The sequence below is a fragment of the Aulonocara sp. 'chitande type north' Nkhata Bay genome, linkage group LG1 (assembly GCF_057382095.1).
Source record: "Aulonocara sp. 'chitande type north' Nkhata Bay isolate Kocher_YH1m ecotype deep benthic linkage group LG1, A_spYH_male_GT1.1, whole genome shotgun sequence".
NCBI lineage: Eukaryota > Metazoa > Chordata > Actinopteri > Cichliformes > Cichlidae > Aulonocara > Aulonocara sp. 'chitande type north' Nkhata Bay.
In genome coordinates this window covers 42,800,746-42,824,397 of record NC_141344.1, presented here as the reverse complement: position 1 = coordinate 42,824,397, position 23,652 = coordinate 42,800,746, and the positions used below count along the sequence as shown (strand labels likewise).

General features: G+C 44.0%; 4 protein-coding genes across 4 annotated transcripts; all 4 read left to right on the top strand.

Annotated features, from left to right (window-relative positions):
- Positions 1 to 260: 260 nt before the first annotated feature.
- LOC147339656 (uncharacterized) lies at positions 261 to 3,980 on the top strand. Its single transcript, XM_086297352.1, has 2 exons — positions 261 to 1,088; positions 2,104 to 3,980. The coding sequence occupies exons 1-2, from the start codon at positions 997 to 999 to the stop codon at positions 3,107 to 3,109; spliced, it is 1,098 nt and encodes a 365-aa protein (XP_086153478.1). The 5' UTR covers positions 261 to 996; the 3' UTR covers positions 3,110 to 3,980.
- LOC147339655 (uncharacterized) lies at positions 3,972 to 9,048 on the top strand. Its single transcript, XM_086297347.1, has 2 exons — positions 3,972 to 6,156; positions 7,172 to 9,048. Exons 1-2 carry the CDS (start codon positions 6,065 to 6,067, stop codon positions 8,175 to 8,177), a joined length of 1,098 nt encoding a protein of 365 aa, XP_086153473.1. The 5' UTR covers positions 3,972 to 6,064; the 3' UTR covers positions 8,178 to 9,048.
- Positions 9,040 to 14,118, top strand: LOC147339654 (uncharacterized). Its single transcript, XM_086297339.1, has 2 exons — positions 9,040 to 11,224; positions 12,240 to 14,118. Exons 1-2 carry the CDS (start codon positions 11,133 to 11,135, stop codon positions 13,243 to 13,245), a joined length of 1,098 nt encoding a protein of 365 aa, XP_086153465.1. The 5' UTR covers positions 9,040 to 11,132; the 3' UTR covers positions 13,246 to 14,118.
- LOC147339653 (uncharacterized) lies at positions 14,110 to 18,825 on the top strand. Its single transcript, XM_086297356.1, has 2 exons — positions 14,110 to 16,294; positions 17,310 to 18,825. Exons 1-2 carry the CDS (start codon positions 16,203 to 16,205, stop codon positions 18,313 to 18,315), a joined length of 1,098 nt encoding a protein of 365 aa, XP_086153482.1. The 5' UTR covers positions 14,110 to 16,202; the 3' UTR covers positions 18,316 to 18,825.
- The last annotated feature ends 4,827 nt before the right edge of the window (positions 18,826 to 23,652 follow it).

The following is a 23,652-nucleotide window of genomic DNA, read 5'->3' as shown; positions in this document are numbered from 1 at the left end:
CTATTTTTTATTAAGACCTGAGCACTTTTAGCCATTTCCCTGGATAAACATAATCAAACAGGGATTATATATTGGAGAGGACAAGCACTTATACAACACTATAAGATCACAAGGAGATTGAGGGTCCAGTCAACCGCTAGGACCGTGCAACCTAGCTCCAGGTGGAGACAACAAAGACACAATCTCCTAATACCTAACCCTAACCCTAACCCTAACCCTAACTATCCTCAGCAGGAGGATGTGTCAATCATAAAAATTATTAATAATAATTTTATGGCTTTGAATTGTATTGTCATGGGTTTTGTTTTTATATTTTTTTACATTTTTCTATGGTTAATTTTATTCTTTTTTTTATCAATTTCATATGATATTTTAAATGGGTTTTTTTATTCTCATTTTTTATCTTGTTGTTGTTTTTTTAGAGAGAGGCCTGGACACCTTTTATTATTGGGGAGGGATTTGGTGACATGAAACCCATGTGACCTATGATTACCAATCCTGGGAGGGGCCCAGGACTTGGGCATCTCCCAGGAAATGTGTTTAAATGCCTCGCTCCTTCCGGACACCTAGTAGCATGTATCCCTCTGAAGAAGCGGTAACTCCGCGAAACGTCAGGGACGCTAGACCAAACTTATTGGAAGAAAGGCGACTTTTTTAGCCCTTCCAGAAATGGGCGACAAGTAACTTTGTTTAGCCCAGTCACATGAAAGACTATTTTAATTGACAAACTTTTTACAACTGTAAAGTGGGGAGTTTTTATTCGCCTGTAGCAAAGTGACCGTGAACTCTAAACGGGTAGTGAGAGGTGGCGTTGGATCTGAGCGAGGCATCGGTTTGTGCACCTAAACCCTCTTGTCTTTTGAGTCTTCACCGACCAACAGACACTGACGCGGGGACGCCCGTGGTCGGTGGGACTACCATATTTTTCGGGTCCAGGATGGAGGCACACCGGTCGGAAACGCCACGACTGCCAGAAAACGACATGCAGGATGGCGGATGGACGTTTCCACGCCACCAGCGAAGAGCACGGAGGAGGCAGAGATCACTGAGCCTGAACCGAGTGGTCCAACAAACACAAAGAAACTCAGGTGAGCTCCCCACTGACAAATATAAGGTACAAAACAATAACTTTGAAACCTTAGGTGAAAGTTTGTCTGGTGATGGTCTGGCTACGCATGCTGGGGGTCGGGAGGGGACGAGGCACGGGGAGGGATGGGGTCGCCCGAACATGAGACGTGTCAGACAACAAGGAGGACAAGATGCTCCCGCACCAAAGCGTGCACTTGATGCCGACACAAGGAAGAGTGCGAAGAATATATTTAAATTAATACGGACAGTACACCATAAAAGTGTGATTGTAGAGGCACGCGACACGGGCTTATACCCCAGGGGTATGATAAAACAGGTGTCCAGGCTCTCTAGTTTTATAAAACCGGCTGTGCCCACAGAACAAGTTAGGAGGCAACTTGATCAAAACACAGACTCTTGGATGTCTAAAAATTTAGATATTCTTTATGATCATTATGCCACTATCATTGAATCTTTAAAAGAAACTAGAAAGACTGAGGTGTCATTTCAGGTGGCAAAGACGTGGGCTTTTAAAAGATACGGGGCTCGCTTACGTGTTTCTACAATGTCAACAGTTGAAACTCTGCTTAAATCGTCAGGGGAAGAGGGTGGAGGGAGGGCCCGTTCGGAGGCCGGCCACACACGGGAACAGAACACAGTACAGAGGGGGGGAAGATCGGGGGTAATGCCGATTGATCTGAGAGATGATAATGAATTTCCGCCCTTACCTACAGTGGTTAAAAACCAGACTGCTAGCAGCAGTAATATACAAAATGTTTCCTATCAGAAAAACCTATCGTTGGGAAAAAGGAAAACTATTGTAGAAGAGCTGAATGAGCTTCAGACTGTGAATGCCCGTGCGCCGGCCACCGCGGGAGCTCTCCCGAAGGGGAGAAATGGAGATGGGGGGAAGACGGGAGAGGGTGGGAGTAGGGTGGAGACAACAGCCAGAATTAGATCAAACGTGGTGGTTGATTTAGATGAAACCGATGACATTCTGCCTGCCTCTTTGTGCTCTCCCCCTGTGCGTCCTAGAAATATTGTGCGCTGTGACTTGCCCTTAACGGCCGCGAACAGGTTGACATCTGAGCCTGCCACCCCTTCAGTTTCCTGCTCCACGTCTCGCGCAGGAGACCGGACGAATGGTCCGGACCCTATAATGAAACAACAAAAGCGAGTAAAAATCCAAACCTCTGCTAAAACAGGTGACAAGGTAGTGGGTGAAATGACGATTGAGGCCCTGCAACAGCAGGAGCCGGCGGGAAACCTGAGCAGTGACTCATTGGACCGCACTGATCCCCACTATTATAATATTAAGAGTAATTTTCACCTGAATGAGGAGGATAATGAGAGCGAGGGCTCGGTGGCAGAATTTAAAACCGTGCGGCAAATAAAGCAGAGGGAGTCTCATAGCGGGCGCGGGCTTACGGGAAAGGGAGAGCCGGTCGGGGCGGAGGCGGAGACGAGGGGCGCAGAGGGGGGTTACCATACACCTACTTACCATCGGGCGAGACCTAGTAGGAAATTACAGGATTGGAGAATCAAAGTTGATAAACCGGTAGTTTTCTTGGGGGACTCCAATCTAAATAGAATACCCCCCTTCGAGAATGATCAGATTCAGGTGGAGAGCTACCCGGGTGCGAACTTTTACCATTTCTTCAACCTGTTGGAAATGACGCCGGTGTGTGAAATTGCGGAAATGGTGATCTTGTCTGTAGGCCTTAATAATAAGGATCAGGACCCTCAGAAAACCTCAATTAAACAACTACGAAAGGTGGTGAATGGGGCGAAAGCCGTGTTTCCGAATGCGGACATTTTTGTAGCCCACATTCACTTTTCCAGATCACTATCCAAACTCCAACAGTCAAATCTCACTATGATCAATAACTTCATCAGTACACATTATAATTATTTACCGTGTATACCTCAACAATACTTCCATACCACAGCTGATGGCATTCATTGGACGAGTGAGACGGCTAAAAGTATCTTTGACAGCTGGTGTGAAGGCCTGCGACTCAGCGTGGGTCTTACGATGTAGTATTAGGGGCTAATGTATGTGGGGGGAATTTGGGCCTGTTTGGGAGCGCGCTTGCAGCAACACCGGCATGCCACACGGGCAGATCAGCTGCGCTCCACAGTGGCCACTCACTTCAGGGAACGCACAGAGGAGGCCCTGAGCATCGTGAGCCTACAGGCCAACCCGGGCTGGTCGGTCGGTCAGCGGAGTAGGATGGAGAGAGTTTTGATGTCAGGATGTTATTGTCATCTTTAAATATTTCTTTTGTGGGTGTAGAATTTTTAGTACAATTGGTATTTCTTTGATGTTGTCAATATTAAATATATGCAGTATATGGTTTGGAATAATTAATTAAGACTCCAATGTCTGAGGGAGGGAGAATCCTTAGAATTACAGGTCAGGCTTTGAAAGTATGGTGAGAAATAAAGAAAGCTCAAAAAGAAAAAATGGTCTGGAAACCTGTTGTTTGTTTCATAACATAGAAGTTCTGTGAACAGATCATATTTGTATTTCTAAGCAAAATGTCACCGAAAAAAAAAAAAAAAAAAAAAAAAAAAAAAAAAAAAAAAAATATACAAAGACTACTTGTCAATATTGAGTATGTTTCCCTGATTGCCATAAGTCCCCATGACAGAACTGCATGGAGGTTGTTTTGAACAGAGTGTAACACTAACAGTGTGAGGTTTCATTATAATTACTAACTGCATGGAAGTGTGATTATTGTTGAAAATGAATAAGAAAATCAAAAACGATAAAAAACCCTTTCTCTTGGAGGTCACATCCCCTCCAGGGAATCATGGGAGAAATATGGCTTTGGGACCTTTTTTAGTACTGGTGACAGTGCTGGAACTTTCAATGAGTCTGCCTTATGGCCTGGGGGGAATAAAGACATTGGGGGATGGTTTTTATGATTGACAACATATGGAAGAAGGTACAAGACGCACCCAAGAAGAAGAGGAGTATGCTGGAGAGAAGGAGAAGAGCGGAGTAAGTGGAGATGGGATGCTTCAGTAATTCCTAGGACCGTGCACCAAAGTTTGAATTAAAAAACATCTAAGCTATAGTTTCCTAATACCTAACTAGCCTGTGCCAGGAATTTGTATCTGACATCCATCCACGATTCCTAAAAGGACCTCTTAGTAAACAGACTGACTACTCCTTGAAACATAAAACAGCATCTCCTTGGGACAAATGGAGATTACTGAGTTTATTGAATTGTTTTTTTTCAAAAAGATCTAATAATCTGAATTTAACAATTTCTTTATTCGTATCTTCATTGTGTATAACATGTGGGATAAGCCTACCCAGGCCACTGGATCCTAAACTTAACCATTTTGCCTTAAAGAAAGAGTCCCTAGAATGTGGATAATTTGGAGGATGGTCTTAACTAGACACATGGCCCTAAACCTAACCACTTTGGCTTGGCAGATATTATTAGAAATGGAGAATTAAAAGGGAAGATGACCCTGCCCAGGCCGCATGACCCTATAATTAACCTCTTGGGGGAAATATTAACAGTTGATAACTGCATTTGGGAAACTTAAACCCTAAGTGGGAAGTTAATATCTAAAAATGCCAAGCATTTGGGTTGAGGTGGCCATGAAATAAGACTTAATTTGTCCTCTTATCTATGTTGAGGCCTCTGCTGACCGACTGACCGTTTACCTGATTTCGTTATAGTGATGTCTTCCCCCCATCATTTACTGGGGAGTATAATGGCTGTCCTAGTGCAATAGGAAAAAGCAGCCTTTCAAGTTGTGGTTTTCGTGGATTGCTTGTTCAATTACTCTTAAAAGCCATTCTTAATATTGGATTCTTATTATTATGGGTTGTCTTACATAGCCTTTTTAGTTTTGGAATGAAGGTGAATATGGGTTGATTGTTTATTTAGTTTTTGCAGATTTTTTTATGTATTTTCTTTTTCCTTTCTTTCCCTGTTTTTCACGTTCCTGCTCCGGATGTTACCCGTTGTCGGGTTCTCCCCCTGGTCCGCGACAGCCCTAAGACTCCCTCCGGACCCCACTCCCTTACCTAGTTTTTTATTATAATTTTCCTTTCCATCCCCATTTGATTATATTTGTCTTAACTTTAGCTTTGTTCTTTTTCATCCCTCTTGCTTTTCAGAGATATTTTTTTGTGTTCACCTTCTTTCTTAAAAAATAAGGTCTTTTTTTATATATGTATACATATATTTTATTAAACTATCCTCAGCAGGAGGATGTGTCAATCATAAAAATTATTAATAATAATTTTATGGCTTTGAATTGTATTGTCATGGGTTTTGTTTTTATATTTTTTTACATTTTTCTATGGTTAATTTTATCCTTTTTTTTATCAATTTCATATGATATTTTAAATGGGTTTTTTTATTCTCATTTTTTATCTTGTTGTTGTTTTTTTAGAGAGAGGCCTGGACACCTTTTATTATTGGGGAGGGATTTGGTGACATGAAACCCATGTGACCTATGATTACCAATCCTGGGAGGGGCCCAGGACTTGGGCATCTCCCAGGAAATGTGTTTAAATGCCTCGCTCCTTCCGGACACCTAGTAGCATGTATCCCTCTGAAGAAGCGGTAACTCCGCGAAACGTCAGGGACGCTAGACCAAACTTATTGGAAGAAAGGCGACTTTTTTAGCCCTTCCAGAAATGGGCGACAAGTAACTTTGTTTAGCCCAGTCACATGAAAGACTATTTTAATTGACAAACTTTTTACAACTGTAAAGTGGGGAGTTTTTATTCGCCTGTAGCAAAGTGACCGTGAACTCTAAACGGGTAGTGAGAGGTGGCGTTGGATCTGAGCGAGGCATCGGTTTGTGCACCTAAACCCTCTTGTCTTTTGAGTCTTCACCGACCAACAGACACTGACGCGGGGACGCCCGTGGTCGGTGGGACTACCATATTTTTCGGGTCCAGGATGGAGGCACACCGGTCGGAAACGCCACGACTGCCAGAAAACGACATGCAGGATGGCGGATGGACGTTTCCACGCCACCAGCGAAGAGCACGGAGGAGGCAGAGATCACTGAGCCTGAACCGAGTGGTCCAACAAACACAAAGAAACTCAGGTGAGCTCCCCACTGACAAATATAAGGTACAAAACAATAACTTTGAAACCTTAGGTGAAAGTTTGTCTGGTGATGGTCTGGCTACGCATGCTGGGGGTCGGGAGGGGACGAGGCACGGGGAGGGATGGGGTCGCCCGAACATGAGACGTGTCAGACAACAAGGAGGACAAGATGCTCCCGCACCAAAGCGTGCACTTGATGCCGACACAAGGAAGAGTGCGAAGAATATATTTAAATTAATACGGACAGTACACCATAAAAGTGTGATTGTAGAGGCACGCGACACGGGCTTATACCCCAGGGGTATGATAAAACAGGTGTCCAGGCTCTCTAGTTTTATAAAACCGGCTGTGCCCACAGAACAAGTTAGGAGGCAACTTGATCAAAACACAGACTCTTGGATGTCTAAAAATTTAGATATTCTTTATGATCATTATGCCACTATCATTGAATCTTTAAAAGAAACTAGAAAGACTGAGGTGTCATTTCAGGTGGCAAAGACGTGGGCTTTTAAAAGATACGGGGCTCGCTTACGTGTTTCTACAATGTCAACAGTTGAAACTCTGCTTAAATCGTCAGGGGAAGAGGGTGGAGGGAGGGCCCGTTCGGAGGCCGGCCACACACGGGAACAGAACACAGTACAGAGGGGGGGAAGATCGGGGGTAATGCCGATTGATCTGAGAGATGATAATGAATTTCCGCCCTTACCTACAGTGGTTAAAAACCAGACTGCTAGCAGCAGTAATATACAAAATGTTTCCTATCAGAAAAACCTATCGTTGGGAAAAAGGAAAACTATTGTAGAAGAGCTGAATGAGCTTCAGACTGTGAATGCCCGTGCGCCGGCCACCGCGGGAGCTCTCCCGAAGGGGAGAAATGGAGATGGGGGGAAGACGGGAGAGGGTGGGAGTAGGGTGGAGACAACAGCCAGAATTAGATCAAACGTGGTGGTTGATTTAGATGAAACCGATGACATTCTGCCTGCCTCTTTGTGCTCTCCCCCTGTGCGTCCTAGAAATATTGTGCGCTGTGACTTGCCCTTAACGGCCGCGAACAGGTTGACATCTGAGCCTGCCACCCCTTCAGTTTCCTGCTCCACGTCTCGCGCAGGAGACCGGACGAATGGTCCGGACCCTATAATGAAACAACAAAAGCGAGTAAAAATCCAAACCTCTGCTAAAACAGGTGACAAGGTAGTGGGTGAAATGACGATTGAGGCCCTGCAACAGCAGGAGCCGGCGGGAAACCTGAGCAGTGACTCATTGGACCGCACTGATCCCCACTATTATAATATTAAGAGTAATTTTCACCTGAATGAGGAGGATAATGAGAGCGAGGGCTCGGTGGCAGAATTTAAAACCGTGCGGCAAATAAAGCAGAGGGAGTCTCATAGCGGGCGCGGGCTTACGGGAAAGGGAGAGCCGGTCGGGGCGGAGGCGGAGACGAGGGGCGCAGAGGGGGGTTACCATACACCTACTTACCATCGGGCGAGACCTAGTAGGAAATTACAGGATTGGAGAATCAAAGTTGATAAACCGGTAGTTTTCTTGGGGGACTCCAATCTAAATAGAATACCCCCCTTCGAGAATGATCAGATTCAGGTGGAGAGCTACCCGGGTGCGAACTTTTACCATTTCTTCAACCTGTTGGAAATGACGCCGGTGTGTGAAATTGCGGAAATGGTGATCTTGTCTGTAGGCCTTAATAATAAGGATCAGGACCCTCAGAAAACCTCAATTAAACAACTACGAAAGGTGGTGAATGGGGCGAAAGCCGTGTTTCCGAATGCGGACATTTTTGTAGCCCACATTCACTTTTCCAGATCACTATCCAAACTCCAACAGTCAAATCTCACTATGATCAATAACTTCATCAGTACACATTATAATTATTTACCGTGTATACCTCAACAATACTTCCATACCACAGCTGATGGCATTCATTGGACGAGTGAGACGGCTAAAAGTATCTTTGACAGCTGGTGTGAAGGCCTGCGACTCAGCGTGGGTCTTACGATGTAGTATTAGGGGCTAATGTATGTGGGGGGAATTTGGGCCTGTTTGGGAGCGCGCTTGCAGCAACACCGGCATGCCACACGGGCAGATCAGCTGCGCTCCACAGTGGCCACTCACTTCAGGGAACGCACAGAGGAGGCCCTGAGCATCGTGAGCCTACAGGCCAACCCGGGCTGGTCGGTCGGTCAGCGGAGTAGGATGGAGAGAGTTTTGATGTCAGGATGTTATTGTCATCTTTAAATATTTCTTTTGTGGGTGTAGAATTTTTAGTACAATTGGTATTTCTTTGATGTTGTCAATATTAAATATATGCAGTATATGGTTTGGAATAATTAATTAAGACTCCAATGTCTGAGGGAGGGAGAATCCTTAGAATTACAGGTCAGGCTTTGAAAGTATGGTGAGAAATAAAGAAAGCTCAAAAAGAAAAAATGGTCTGGAAACCTGTTGTTTGTTTCATAACATAGAAGTTCTGTGAACAGATCATATTTGTATTTCTAAGCAAAATGTCACCGAAAAAAAAAAAAAAAAAAAAAAAAAAAAAAAAAAAAAAAAATATACAAAGACTACTTGTCAATATTGAGTATGTTTCCCTGATTGCCATAAGTCCCCATGACAGAACTGCATGGAGGTTGTTTTGAACAGAGTGTAACACTAACAGTGTGAGGTTTCATTATAATTACTAACTGCATGGAAGTGTGATTATTGTTGAAAATGAATAAGAAAATCAAAAACGATAAAAAACCCTTTCTCTTGGAGGTCACATCCCCTCCAGGGAATCATGGGAGAAATATGGCTTTGGGACCTTTTTTAGTACTGGTGACAGTGCTGGAACTTTCAATGAGTCTGCCTTATGGCCTGGGGGGAATAAAGACATTGGGGGATGGTTTTTATGATTGACAACATATGGAAGAAGGTACAAGACGCACCCAAGAAGAAGAGGAGTATGCTGGAGAGAAGGAGAAGAGCGGAGTAAGTGGAGATGGGATGCTTCAGTAATTCCTAGGACCGTGCACCAAAGTTTGAATTAAAAAACATCTAAGCTATAGTTTCCTAATACCTAACTAGCCTGTGCCAGGAATTTGTATCTGACATCCATCCACGATTCCTAAAAGGACCTCTTAGTAAACAGACTGACTACTCCTTGAAACATAAAACAGCATCTCCTTGGGACAAATGGAGATTACTGAGTTTATTGAATTGTTTTTTTTCAAAAAGATCTAATAATCTGAATTTAACAATTTCTTTATTCGTATCTTCATTGTGTATAACATGTGGGATAAGCCTACCCAGGCCACTGGATCCTAAACTTAACCATTTTGCCTTAAAGAAAGAGTCCCTAGAATGTGGATAATTTGGAGGATGGTCTTAACTAGACACATGGCCCTAAACCTAACCACTTTGGCTTGGCAGATATTATTAGAAATGGAGAATTAAAAGGGAAGATGACCCTGCCCAGGCCGCATGACCCTATAATTAACCTCTTGGGGGAAATATTAACAGTTGATAACTGCATTTGGGAAACTTAAACCCTAAGTGGGAAGTTAATATCTAAAAATGCCAAGCATTTGGGTTGAGGTGGCCATGAAATAAGACTTAATTTGTCCTCTTATCTATGTTGAGGCCTCTGCTGACCGACTGACCGTTTACCTGATTTCGTTATAGTGATGTCTTCCCCCCATCATTTACTGGGGAGTATAATGGCTGTCCTAGTGCAATAGGAAAAAGCAGCCTTTCAAGTTGTGGTTTTCGTGGATTGCTTGTTCAATTACTCTTAAAAGCCATTCTTAATATTGGATTCTTATTATTATGGGTTGTCTTACATAGCCTTTTTAGTTTTGGAATGAAGGTGAATATGGGTTGATTGTTTATTTAGTTTTTGCAGATTTTTTTATGTATTTTCTTTTTCCTTTCTTTCCCTGTTTTTCACGTTCCTGCTCCGGATGTTACCCGTTGTCGGGTTCTCCCCCTGGTCCGCGACAGCCCTAAGACTCCCTCCGGACCCCACTCCCTTACCTAGTTTTTTATTATAATTTTCCTTTCCATCCCCATTTGATTATATTTGTCTTAACTTTAGCTTTGTTCTTTTTCATCCCTCTTGCTTTTCAGAGATATTTTTTTGTGTTCACCTTCTTTCTTAAAAAATAAGGTCTTTTTTTATATATGTATACATATATTTTATTAAACTATCCTCAGCAGGAGGATGTGTCAATCATAAAAATTATTAATAATAATTTTATGGCTTTGAATTGTATTGTCATGGGTTTTGTTTTTATATTTTTTTACATTTTTCTATGGTTAATTTTATCCTTTTTTTTATCAATTTCATATGATATTTTAAATGGGTTTTTTTATTCTCATTTTTTATCTTGTTGTTGTTTTTTTAGAGAGAGGCCTGGACACCTTTTATTATTGGGGAGGGATTTGGTGACATGAAACCCATGTGACCTATGATTACCAATCCTGGGAGGGGCCCAGGACTTGGGCATCTCCCAGGAAATGTGTTTAAATGCCTCGCTCCTTCCGGACACCTAGTAGCATGTATCCCTCTGAAGAAGCGGTAACTCCGCGAAACGTCAGGGACGCTAGACCAAACTTATTGGAAGAAAGGCGACTTTTTTAGCCCTTCCAGAAATGGGCGACAAGTAACTTTGTTTAGCCCAGTCACATGAAAGACTATTTTAATTGACAAACTTTTTACAACTGTAAAGTGGGGAGTTTTTATTCGCCTGTAGCAAAGTGACCGTGAACTCTAAACGGGTAGTGAGAGGTGGCGTTGGATCTGAGCGAGGCATCGGTTTGTGCACCTAAACCCTCTTGTCTTTTGAGTCTTCACCGACCAACAGACACTGACGCGGGGACGCCCGTGGTCGGTGGGACTACCATATTTTTCGGGTCCAGGATGGAGGCACACCGGTCGGAAACGCCACGACTGCCAGAAAACGACATGCAGGATGGCGGATGGACGTTTCCACGCCACCAGCGAAGAGCACGGAGGAGGCAGAGATCACTGAGCCTGAACCGAGTGGTCCAACAAACACAAAGAAACTCAGGTGAGCTCCCCACTGACAAATATAAGGTACAAAACAATAACTTTGAAACCTTAGGTGAAAGTTTGTCTGGTGATGGTCTGGCTACGCATGCTGGGGGTCGGGAGGGGACGAGGCACGGGGAGGGATGGGGTCGCCCGAACATGAGACGTGTCAGACAACAAGGAGGACAAGATGCTCCCGCACCAAAGCGTGCACTTGATGCCGACACAAGGAAGAGTGCGAAGAATATATTTAAATTAATACGGACAGTACACCATAAAAGTGTGATTGTAGAGGCACGCGACACGGGCTTATACCCCAGGGGTATGATAAAACAGGTGTCCAGGCTCTCTAGTTTTATAAAACCGGCTGTGCCCACAGAACAAGTTAGGAGGCAACTTGATCAAAACACAGACTCTTGGATGTCTAAAAATTTAGATATTCTTTATGATCATTATGCCACTATCATTGAATCTTTAAAAGAAACTAGAAAGACTGAGGTGTCATTTCAGGTGGCAAAGACGTGGGCTTTTAAAAGATACGGGGCTCGCTTACGTGTTTCTACAATGTCAACAGTTGAAACTCTGCTTAAATCGTCAGGGGAAGAGGGTGGAGGGAGGGCCCGTTCGGAGGCCGGCCACACACGGGAACAGAACACAGTACAGAGGGGGGGAAGATCGGGGGTAATGCCGATTGATCTGAGAGATGATAATGAATTTCCGCCCTTACCTACAGTGGTTAAAAACCAGACTGCTAGCAGCAGTAATATACAAAATGTTTCCTATCAGAAAAACCTATCGTTGGGAAAAAGGAAAACTATTGTAGAAGAGCTGAATGAGCTTCAGACTGTGAATGCCCGTGCGCCGGCCACCGCGGGAGCTCTCCCGAAGGGGAGAAATGGAGATGGGGGGAAGACGGGAGAGGGTGGGAGTAGGGTGGAGACAACAGCCAGAATTAGATCAAACGTGGTGGTTGATTTAGATGAAACCGATGACATTCTGCCTGCCTCTTTGTGCTCTCCCCCTGTGCGTCCTAGAAATATTGTGCGCTGTGACTTGCCCTTAACGGCCGCGAACAGGTTGACATCTGAGCCTGCCACCCCTTCAGTTTCCTGCTCCACGTCTCGCGCAGGAGACCGGACGAATGGTCCGGACCCTATAATGAAACAACAAAAGCGAGTAAAAATCCAAACCTCTGCTAAAACAGGTGACAAGGTAGTGGGTGAAATGACGATTGAGGCCCTGCAACAGCAGGAGCCGGCGGGAAACCTGAGCAGTGACTCATTGGACCGCACTGATCCCCACTATTATAATATTAAGAGTAATTTTCACCTGAATGAGGAGGATAATGAGAGCGAGGGCTCGGTGGCAGAATTTAAAACCGTGCGGCAAATAAAGCAGAGGGAGTCTCATAGCGGGCGCGGGCTTACGGGAAAGGGAGAGCCGGTCGGGGCGGAGGCGGAGACGAGGGGCGCAGAGGGGGGTTACCATACACCTACTTACCATCGGGCGAGACCTAGTAGGAAATTACAGGATTGGAGAATCAAAGTTGATAAACCGGTAGTTTTCTTGGGGGACTCCAATCTAAATAGAATACCCCCCTTCGAGAATGATCAGATTCAGGTGGAGAGCTACCCGGGTGCGAACTTTTACCATTTCTTCAACCTGTTGGAAATGACGCCGGTGTGTGAAATTGCGGAAATGGTGATCTTGTCTGTAGGCCTTAATAATAAGGATCAGGACCCTCAGAAAACCTCAATTAAACAACTACGAAAGGTGGTGAATGGGGCGAAAGCCGTGTTTCCGAATGCGGACATTTTTGTAGCCCACATTCACTTTTCCAGATCACTATCCAAACTCCAACAGTCAAATCTCACTATGATCAATAACTTCATCAGTACACATTATAATTATTTACCGTGTATACCTCAACAATACTTCCATACCACAGCTGATGGCATTCATTGGACGAGTGAGACGGCTAAAAGTATCTTTGACAGCTGGTGTGAAGGCCTGCGACTCAGCGTGGGTCTTACGATGTAGTATTAGGGGCTAATGTATGTGGGGGGAATTTGGGCCTGTTTGGGAGCGCGCTTGCAGCAACACCGGCATGCCACACGGGCAGATCAGCTGCGCTCCACAGTGGCCACTCACTTCAGGGAACGCACAGAGGAGGCCCTGAGCATCGTGAGCCTACAGGCCAACCCGGGCTGGTCGGTCGGTCAGCGGAGTAGGATGGAGAGAGTTTTGATGTCAGGATGTTATTGTCATCTTTAAATATTTCTTTTGTGGGTGTAGAATTTTTAGTACAATTGGTATTTCTTTGATGTTGTCAATATTAAATATATGCAGTATATGGTTTGGAATAATTAATTAAGACTCCAATGTCTGAGGGAGGGAGAATCCTTAGAATTACAGGTCAGGCTTTGAAAGTATGGTGAGAAATAAAGAAAGCTCAAAAAGAAAAAATGGTCTGGAAACCTGTTGTTTGTTTCATAACATAGAAGTTCTGTGAACAGATCATATTTGTATTTCTAAGCAAAATGTCACCGAAAAAAAAAAAAAAAAAAAAAAAAAAAAAAAAAAAAAAAAAAATATACAAAGACTACTTGTCAATATTGAGTATGTTTCCCTGATTGCCATAAGTCCCCATGACAGAACTGCATGGAGGTTGTTTTGAACAGAGTGTAACACTAACAGTGTGAGGTTTCATTATAATTACTAACTGCATGGAAGTGTGATTATTGTTGAAAATGAATAAGAAAATCAAAAACGATAAAAAACCCTTTCTCTTGGAGGTCACATCCCCTCCAGGGAATCATGGGAGAAATATGGCTTTGGGACCTTTTTTAGTACTGGTGACAGTGCTGGAACTTTCAATGAGTCTGCCTTATGGCCTGGGGGGAATAAAGACATTGGGGGATGGTTTTTATGATTGACAACATATGGAAGAAGGTACAAGACGCACCCAAGAAGAAGAGGAGTATGCTGGAGAGAAGGAGAAGAGCGGAGTAAGTGGAGATGGGATGCTTCAGTAATTCCTAGGACCGTGCACCAAAGTTTGAATTAAAAAACATCTAAGCTATAGTTTCCTAATACCTAACTAGCCTGTGCCAGGAATTTGTATCTGACATCCATCCACGATTCCTAAAAGGACCTCTTAGTAAACAGACTGACTACTCCTTGAAACATAAAACAGCATCTCCTTGGGACAAATGGAGATTACTGAGTTTATTGAATTGTTTTTTTTCAAAAAGATCTAATAATCTGAATTTAACAATTTCTTTATTCGTATCTTCATTGTGTATAACATGTGGGATAAGCCTACCCAGGCCACTGGATCCTAAACTTAACCATTTTGCCTTAAAGAAAGAGTCCCTAGAATGTGGATAATTTGGAGGATGGTCTTAACTAGACACATGGCCCTAAACCTAACCACTTTGGCTTGGCAGATATTATTAGAAATGGAGAATTAAAAGGGAAGATGACCCTGCCCAGGCCGCATGACCCTATAATTAACCTCTTGGGGGAAATATTAACAGTTGATAACTGCATTTGGGAAACTTAAACCCTAAGTGGGAAGTTAATATCTAAAAATGCCAAGCATTTGGGTTGAGGTGGCCATGAAATAAGACTTAATTTGTCCTCTTATCTATGTTGAGGCCTCTGCTGACCGACTGACCGTTTACCTGATTTCGTTATAGTGATGTCTTCCCCCCATCATTTACTGGGGAGTATAATGGCTGTCCTAGTGCAATAGGAAAAAGCAGCCTTTCAAGTTGTGGTTTTCGTGGATTGCTTGTTCAATTACTCTTAAAAGCCATTCTTAATATTGGATTCTTATTATTATGGGTTGTCTTACATAGCCTTTTTAGTTTTGGAATGAAGGTGAATATGGGTTGATTGTTTATTTAGTTTTTGCAGATTTTTTTATGTATTTTCTTTTTCCTTTCTTTCCCTGTTTTTCACGTTCCTGCTCCGGATGTTACCCGTTGTCGGGTTCTCCCCCTGGTCCGCGACAGCCCTAAGACTCCCTCCGGACCCCACTCCCTTACCTAGTTTTTTATTATAATTTTCCTTTCCATCCCCATTTGATTATATTTGTCTTAACTTTAGCTTTGTTCTTTTTCATCCCTCTTGCTTTTCAGAGATATTTTTTTGTGTTCACCTTCTTTCTTAAAAAATAAGGTCTTTTTTTATATATGTATACATATATTTTATTAAACTATCCTCAGCAGGAGGATGTGTCAATCATAAAAATTATTAATAATAATTTTATGGCTTTGAATTGTATTGTCATGGGTTTTGTTTTTATATTTTTTTACATTTTTCTATGGTTAATTTTATCCTTTTTTTTATCAATTTCATATGATATTTTAAATGGGTTTTTTTATTCTCATTTTTTATCTTGTTGTTGTTTTTTTAGAGAGAGGCCTGGACACCTTTTATTATTGGGGAGGGATTTGGTGACATGAAACCCATGTGACCTATGATTACCAATCCTGGGAGGGGCCCAGGACTTGGGCATCTCCCAGGAAATGTGTTTAAATGCCTCGCTCCTTCCGGACACCTAGTAGCATGTATCCCTCTGAAGAAGCGGTAACTCCGCGAAACGTCAGGGACGCTAGACCAAACTTATTGGAAGAAAGGCGACTTTTTTAGCCCTTCCAGAAATGGGCGACAAGTAACTTTGTTTAGCCCAGTCACATGAAAGACTATTTTAATTGACAAACTTTTTACAACTGTAAAGTGGGGAGTTTTTATTCGCCTGTAGCAAAGTGACCGTGAACTCTAAACGGGTAGTGAGAGGTGGCGTTGGATCTGAGCGAGGCATCGGTTTGTGCACCTAAACCCTCTTGTCTTTTGAGTCTTCACCGACCAACAGACACTGACGCGGGGACGCCCGTGGTCGGTGGGACTACCATATTTTTCGGGTCCAGGATGGAGGCACACCGGTCGGAAACGCCACGACTGCCAGAAAACGACATGCAGGATGGCGGATGGACGTTTCCACGCCACCAGCGAAGAGCACGGAGGAGGCAGAGATCACTGAGCCTGAACCGAGTGGTCCAACAAACACAAAGAAACTCAGGTGAGCTCCCCACTGACAAATATAAGGTACAAAACAATAACTTTGAAACCTTAGGTGAAAGTTTGTCTGGTGATGGTCTGGCTACGCATGCTGGGGGTCGGGAGGGGACGAGGCACGGGGAGGGATGGGGTCGCCCGAACATGAGACGTGTCAGACAACAAGGAGGACAAGATGCTCCCGCACCAAAGCGTGCACTTGATGCCGACACAAGGAAGAGTGCGAAGAATATATTTAAATTAATACGGACAGTACACCATAAAAGTGTGATTGTAGAGGCACGCGACACGGGCTTATACCCCAGGGGTATGATAAAACAGGTGTCCAGGCTCTCTAGTTTTATAAAACCGGCTGTGCCCACAGAACAAGTTAGGAGGCAACTTGATCAAAACACAGACTCTTGGATGTCTAAAAATTTAGATATTCTTTATGATCATTATGCCACTATCATTGAATCTTTAAAAGAAACTAGAAAGACTGAGGTGTCATTTCAGGTGGCAAAGACGTGGGCTTTTAAAAGATACGGGGCTCGCTTACGTGTTTCTACAATGTCAACAGTTGAAACTCTGCTTAAATCGTCAGGGGAAGAGGGTGGAGGGAGGGCCCGTTCGGAGGCCGGCCACACACGGGAACAGAACACAGTACAGAGGGGGGGAAGATCGGGGGTAATGCCGATTGATCTGAGAGATGATAATGAATTTCCGCCCTTACCTACAGTGGTTAAAAACCAGACTGCTAGCAGCAGTAATATACAAAATGTTTCCTATCAGAAAAACCTATCGTTGGGAAAAAGGAAAACTATTGTAGAAGAGCTGAATGAGCTTCAGACTGTGAATGCCCGTGCGCCGGCCACCGCGGGAGCTCTCCCGAAGGGGAGAAATGGAGATGGGGGGAAGACGGGAGAGGGTGGGAGTAGGGTGGAGACAACAGCCAGAATTAGATCAAACGTGGTGGTTGATTTAGATGAAACCGATGACATTCTGCCTGCCTCTTTGTGCTCTCCCCCTGTGCGTCCTAGAAATATTGTGCGCTGTGACTTGCCCTTAACGGCCGCGAACAGGTTGACATCTGAGCCTGCCACCCCTTCAGTTTCCTGCTCCACGTCTCGCGCAGGAGACCGGACGAATGGTCCGGACCCTATAATGAAACAACAAAAGCGAGTAAAAATCCAAACCTCTGCTAAAACAGGTGACAAGGTAGTGGGTGAAATGACGATTGAGGCCCTGCAACAGCAGGAGCCGGCGGGAAACCTGAGCAGTGACTCATTGGACCGCACTGATCCCCACTATTATAATATTAAGAGTAATTTTCACCTGAATGAGGAGGATAATGAGAGCGAGGGCTCGGTGGCAGAATTTAAAACCGTGCGGCAAATAAAGCAGAGGGAGTCTCATAGCGGGCGCGGGCTTACGGGAAAGGGAGAGCCGGTCGGGGCGGAGGCGGAGACGAGGGGCGCAGAGGGGGGTTACCATACACCTACTTACCATCGGGCGAGACCTAGTAGGAAATTACAGGATTGGAGAATCAAAGTTGATAAACCGGTAGTTTTCTTGGGGGACTCCAATCTAAATAGAATACCCCCCTTCGAGAATGATCAGATTCAGGTGGAGAGCTACCCGGGTGCGAACTTTTACCATTTCTTCAACCTGTTGGAAATGACGCCGGTGTGTGAAATTGCGGAAATGGTGATCTTGTCTGTAGGCCTTAATAATAAGGATCAGGACCCTCAGAAAACCTCAATTAAACAACTACGAAAGGTGGTGAATGGGGCGAAAGCCGTGTTTCCGAATGCGGACATTTTTGTAGCCCACATTCACTTTTCCAGATCACTATCCAAACTCCAACAGTCAAATCTCACTATGATCAATAACTTCATCAGTACACATTATAATTATTTACCGTGTATACCTCAACAATACTTCCATACCACAGCTGATGGCATTCATTGGACGAGTGAGACGGCTAAAAGTATCTTTGACAGCTGGTGTGAAGGCCTGCGACTCAGCGTGGGTCTTACGATGTAGTATTAGGGGCTAATGTATGTGGGGGGAATTTGGGCCTGTTTGGGAGCGCGCTTGCAGCAACACCGGCATGCCACACGGGCAGATCAGCTGCGCTCCACAGTGGCCACTCACTTCAGGGAACGCACAGAGGAGGCCCTGAGCATCGTGAGCCTACAGGCCAACCCGGGCTGGTCGGTCGGTCAGCGGAGTAGGATGGAGAGAGTTTTGATGTCAGGATGTTATTGTCATCTTTAAATATTTCTTTTGTGGGTGTAGAATTTTTAGTACAATTGGTATTTCTTTGATGTTGTCAATATTAAATATATGCAGTATATGGTTTGGAATAATTAATTAAGACTCCAATGTCTGAGGGAGGGAGAATCCTTAGAATTACAGGTCAGGCTTTGAAAGTATGGTGAGAAATAAAGAAAGCTCAAAAAGAAAAAATGGTCTGGAAACCTGTTGTTTGTTTCATAACATAGAAGTTCTGTGAACAGATCATATTTGTATTTCTAAGCAAAATGTCACCGAAAAAAAAAAAAATATACAAAGACTACTTGTCAATATTGAGTATGTTTCCCTGATTGCCATAAGTCCCCATGACAGAACTGCATGGAGGTTGTTTTGAACAGAGTGTAACACTAACAGTGTGAGGTTTCATTATAATTACTAACTGCATGGAAGTGTGATTATTGTTGAAAATGAATAAGAAAATCAAAAACGATAAAAAACCCTTTCTCTTGGAGGTCACATCCCCTCCAGGGAATCATGGGAGAAATATGGCTTTGGGACCTTTTTTAGTACTGGTGACAGTGCTGGAACTTTCAATGAGTCTGCCTTATGGCCTGGGGGGAATAAAGACATTGGGGGATGGTTTTTATGATTGACAACATATGGAAGAAGGTACAAGACGCACCCAAGAAGAAGAGGAGTATGCTGGAGAGAAGGAGAAGAGCGGAGTAAGTGGAGATGGGATGCTTCAGTAATTCCTAGGACCGTGCACCAAAGTTTGAATTAAAAAACATCTAAGCTATAGTTTCCTAATACCTAACTAGCCTGTGCCAGGAATTTGTATCTGACATCCATCCACGATTCCTAAAAGGACCTCTTAGTAAACAGACTGACTACTCCTTGAAACATAAAACAGCATCTCCTTGGGACAAATGGAGATTACTGAGTTTATTGAATTGTTTTTTTTCAAAAAGATCTAATAATCTGAATTTAACAATTTCTTTATTCGTATCTTCATTGTGTATAACATGTGGGATAAGCCTACCCAGGCCACTGGATCCTAAACTTAACCATTTTGCCTTAAAGAAAGAGTCCCTAGAATGTGGATAATTTGGAGGATGGTCTTAACTAGACACATGGCCCTAAACCTAACCACTTTGGCTTGGCAGATATTATTAGAAATGGAGAATTAAAAGGGAAGATGACCCTGCCCAGGCCGCATGACCCTATAATTAACCTCTTGGGGGAAATATTAACAGTTGATAACTGCATTTGGGAAACTTAAACCCTAAGTGGGAAGTTAATATCTAAAAATGCCAAGCATTTGGGTTGAGGTGGCCATGAAATAAGACTTAATTTGTCCTCTTATCTATGTTGAGGCCTCTGCTGACCGACTGACCGTTTACCTGATTTCGTTATAGTGATGTCTTCCCCCCATCATTTACTGGGGAGTATAATGGCTGTCCTAGTGCAATAGGAAAAAGCAGCCTTTCAAGTTGTGGTTTTCGTGGATTGCTTGTTCAATTACTCTTAAAAGCCATTCTTAATATTGGATTCTTATTATTATGGGTTGTCTTACATAGCCTTTTTAGTTTTGGAATGAAGGTGAATATGGGTTGATTGTTTATTTAGTTTTTGCAGATTTTTTTATGTATTTTCTTTTTCCTTTCTTTCCCTGTTTTTCACGTTCCTGCTCCGGATGTTACCCGTTGTCGGGTTCTCCCCCTGGTCCGCGACAGCCCTAAGACTCCCTCCGGACCCCACTCCCTTACCTAGTTTTTTATTATAATTTTCCTTTCCATCCCCATTTGATTATATTTGTCTTAACTTTAGCTTTGTTCTTTTTCATCCCTCTTGCTTTTCAGAGATATTTTTTTGTGTTCACCTTCTTTCTTAAAAAATAAGGTCTTTTTTTATATATGTATACATATATTTTATTAAACTATCCTCAGCAGGAGGATGTGTCAATCATAAAAATTATTAATAATAATTTTATGGCTTTGAATTGTATTGTCATGGGTTTTGTTTTTATATTTTTTTACATTTTTCTATGGTTAATTTTATTCTTTTTTTTATCAATTTCATATGATATTTTAAATGGGTTTTTTTATTCTCATTTTTTATCTTGTTGTTGTTTTTTTAGAGAGAGGCCTGGACACCTTTTATTATTGGGGAGGGATTTGGTGACATGAAACCCATGTGACCTATGATTACCAATCCTGGGAGGGGCCCAGGACTTGGGCATCTCCCAGGAAATGTGTTTAAATGCCTCGCTCCTTCCGGACACCTAGTAGCATGTATCCCTCTGAAGAAGCGGTAACTCCGCGAAACGTCAGGGACGCTAGACCAAACTTATTGGAAGAAAGGCGACTTTTTTAGCCCTTCCAGAAATGGGCGACAAGTAACTTTGTTTAGCCCAGTCACATGAAAGACTATTTTAATTGACAAACTTTTTACAACTGTAAAGTGGGGAGTTTTTATTCGCCTGTAGCAAAGTGACCGTGAACTCTAAACGGGTAGTGAGAGGTGGCGTTGGATCTGAGCGAGGCATCGGTTTGTGCACCTAAACCCTCTTGTCTTTTGAGTCTTCACCGACCAACAGACACTGACGCGGGGACGCCCGTGGTCGGTGGGACTACCATATTTTTCGGGTCCAGGATGGAGGCACACCGGTCGGAAACGCCACGACTGCCAGAAAACGACATGCAGGATGGCGGATGGACGTTTCCACGCCACCAGCGAAGAGCACGGAGGAGGCAGAGATCACTGAGCCTGAACCGAGTGGTCCAACAAACACAAAGAAACTCAGGTGAGCTCCCCACTGACAAATATAAGGTACAAAACAATAACTTTGAAACCTTAGGTGAAAGTTTGTCTGGTGATGGTCTGGCTACGCATGCTGGGGGTCGGGAGGGGACGAGGCACGGGGAGGGATGGGGTCGCCCGAACATGAGACGTGTCAGACAACAAGGAGGACAAGATGCTCCCGCACCAAAGCGTGCACTTGATGCCGACACAAGGAAGAGTGCGAAGAATATATTTAAATTAATACGGACAGTACACCATAAAAGTGTGATTGTAGAGGCACGCGACACGGGCTTATACCCCAGGGGTATGATAAAACAGGTGTCCAGGCTCTCTAGTTTTATAAAACCGGCTGTGCCCACAGAACAAGTTAGGAGGCAACTTGATCAAAACACAGACTCTTGGATGTCTAAAAATTTAGATATTCTTTATGATCATTATGCCACTATCATTGAATCTTTAAAAGAAACTAGAAAGACTGAGGTGTCATTTCAGGTGGCAAAGACGTGGGCTTTTAAAAGATACGGGGCTCGCTTACGTGTTTCTACAATGTCAACAGTTGAAACTCTGCTTAAATCGTCAGGGGAAGAGGGTGGAGGGAGGGCCCGTTCGGAGGCCGGCCACACACGGGAACAGAACACAGTACAGAGGGGGGGAAGATCGGGGGTAATGCCGATTGATCTGAGAGATGATAATGAATTTCCGCCCTTACCTACAGTGGTTAAAAACCAGACTGCTAGCAGCAGTAATATACAAAATGTTTCCTATCAGAAAAACCTATCGTTGGGAAAAAGGAAAACTATTGTAGAAGAGCTGAATGAGCTTCAGACTGTGAATGCCCGTGCGCCGGCCACCGCGGGAGCTCTCCCGAAGGGGAGAAATGGAGATGGGGGGAAGACGGGAGAGGGTGGGAGTAGGGTGGAGACAACAGCCAGAATTAGATCAAACGTGGTGGTTGATTTAGATGAAACCGATGACATTCTGCCTGCCTCTTTGTGCTCTCCCCCTGTGCGTCCTAGAAATATTGTGCGCTGTGACTTGCCCTTAACGGCCGCGAACAGGTTGACATCTGAGCCTGCCACCCCTTCAGTTTCCTGCTCCACGTCTCGCGCAGGAGACCGGACGAATGGTCCGGACCCTATAATGAAACAACAAAAGCGAGTAAAAATCCAAACCTCTGCTAAAACAGGTGACAAGGTAGTGGGTGAAATGACGATTGAGGCCCTGCAACAGCAGGAGCCGGCGGGAAACCTGAGCAGTGACTCATTGGACCGCACTGATCCCCACTATTATAATATTAAGAGTAATTTTCACCTGAATGAGGAGGATAATGAGAGCGAGGGCTCGGTGGCAGAATTTAAAACCGTGCGGCAAATAAAGCAGAGGGAGTCTCATAGCGGGCGCGGGCTTACGGGAAAGGGAGAGCCGGTCGGGGCGGAGGCGGAGACGAGGGGCGCAGAGGGGGGTTACCATACACCTACTTACCATCGGGCGAGACCTAGTAGGAAATTACAGGATTGGAGAATCAAAGTTGATAAACCGGTAGTTTTCTTGGGGGACTCCAATCTAAATAGAATACCCCCCTTCGAGAATGATCAGATTCAGGTGGAGAGCTACCCGGGTGCGAACTTTTACCATTTCTTCAACCTGTTGGAAATGACGCCGGTGTGTGAAATTGCGGAAATGGTGATCTTGTCTGTAGGCCTTAATAATAAGGATCAGGACCCTCAGAAAACCTCAATTAAACAACTACGAAAGGTGGTGAATGGGGCGAAAGCCGTGTTTCCGAATGCGGACATTTTTGTAGCCCACATTCACTTTTCCAGATCACTATCCAAACTCCAACAGTCAAATCTCACTATGATCAATAACTTCAAATCTCACTATGATCAATAACTTCATCAGTACACATTATAATTATTTACCGTGTATACCTCAACAATACTTCCATACCACAGCTGATGGCATTCATTGGACGAGTGAGACGGCTAAAAGTATCTTTGACAGCTGGTGTGAAGGCCTGCGACTCAGCGTGGGTCTTACGATGTAGTATTAGGGGCTAATGTATGTGGGGGGAATTTGGGCCTGTTTGGGAGCGCGCTTGCAGCAACACCGGCATGCCACACGGGCAGATCAGCTGCGCTCCACAGTGGCCACTCACTTCAGGGAACGCACAGAGGAGGCCCTGAGCATCGTGAGCCTACAGGCCAACCCGGGCTGGTCGGTCGGTCAGCGGAGTAGGATGGAGAGAGTTTTGATGTCAGGATGTTATTGTCATCTTTAAATATTTCTTTTGTGGGTGTAGAATTTTTAGTACAATTG

Bases quoted from the DNA above. Each gene is read 5' to 3' on its own strand.
- LOC147339656 (XM_086297352.1), top strand. From the start codon at position 997: ATGGACGTTTCCACGCCACCAGCGAAGAGCACGGAGGAGGCAGAGATC. The intron at 1,089-2,103 runs GTGAGCTCCCCA...TGTGCGTCCTAG, and splicing joins ACAAACACAAAGAAACTCAG to AAATATTGTGCGCTGTGACT.
- LOC147339655 (XM_086297347.1), top strand. From the start codon at position 6,065: ATGGACGTTTCCACGCCACCAGCGAAGAGCACGGAGGAGGCAGAGATC. The intron at 6,157-7,171 runs GTGAGCTCCCCA...TGTGCGTCCTAG, and splicing joins ACAAACACAAAGAAACTCAG to AAATATTGTGCGCTGTGACT.
- LOC147339654 (XM_086297339.1), top strand. From the start codon at position 11,133: ATGGACGTTTCCACGCCACCAGCGAAGAGCACGGAGGAGGCAGAGATC. The intron at 11,225-12,239 runs GTGAGCTCCCCA...TGTGCGTCCTAG, and splicing joins ACAAACACAAAGAAACTCAG to AAATATTGTGCGCTGTGACT.
- LOC147339653 (XM_086297356.1), top strand. From the start codon at position 16,203: ATGGACGTTTCCACGCCACCAGCGAAGAGCACGGAGGAGGCAGAGATC. The intron at 16,295-17,309 runs GTGAGCTCCCCA...TGTGCGTCCTAG, and splicing joins ACAAACACAAAGAAACTCAG to AAATATTGTGCGCTGTGACT.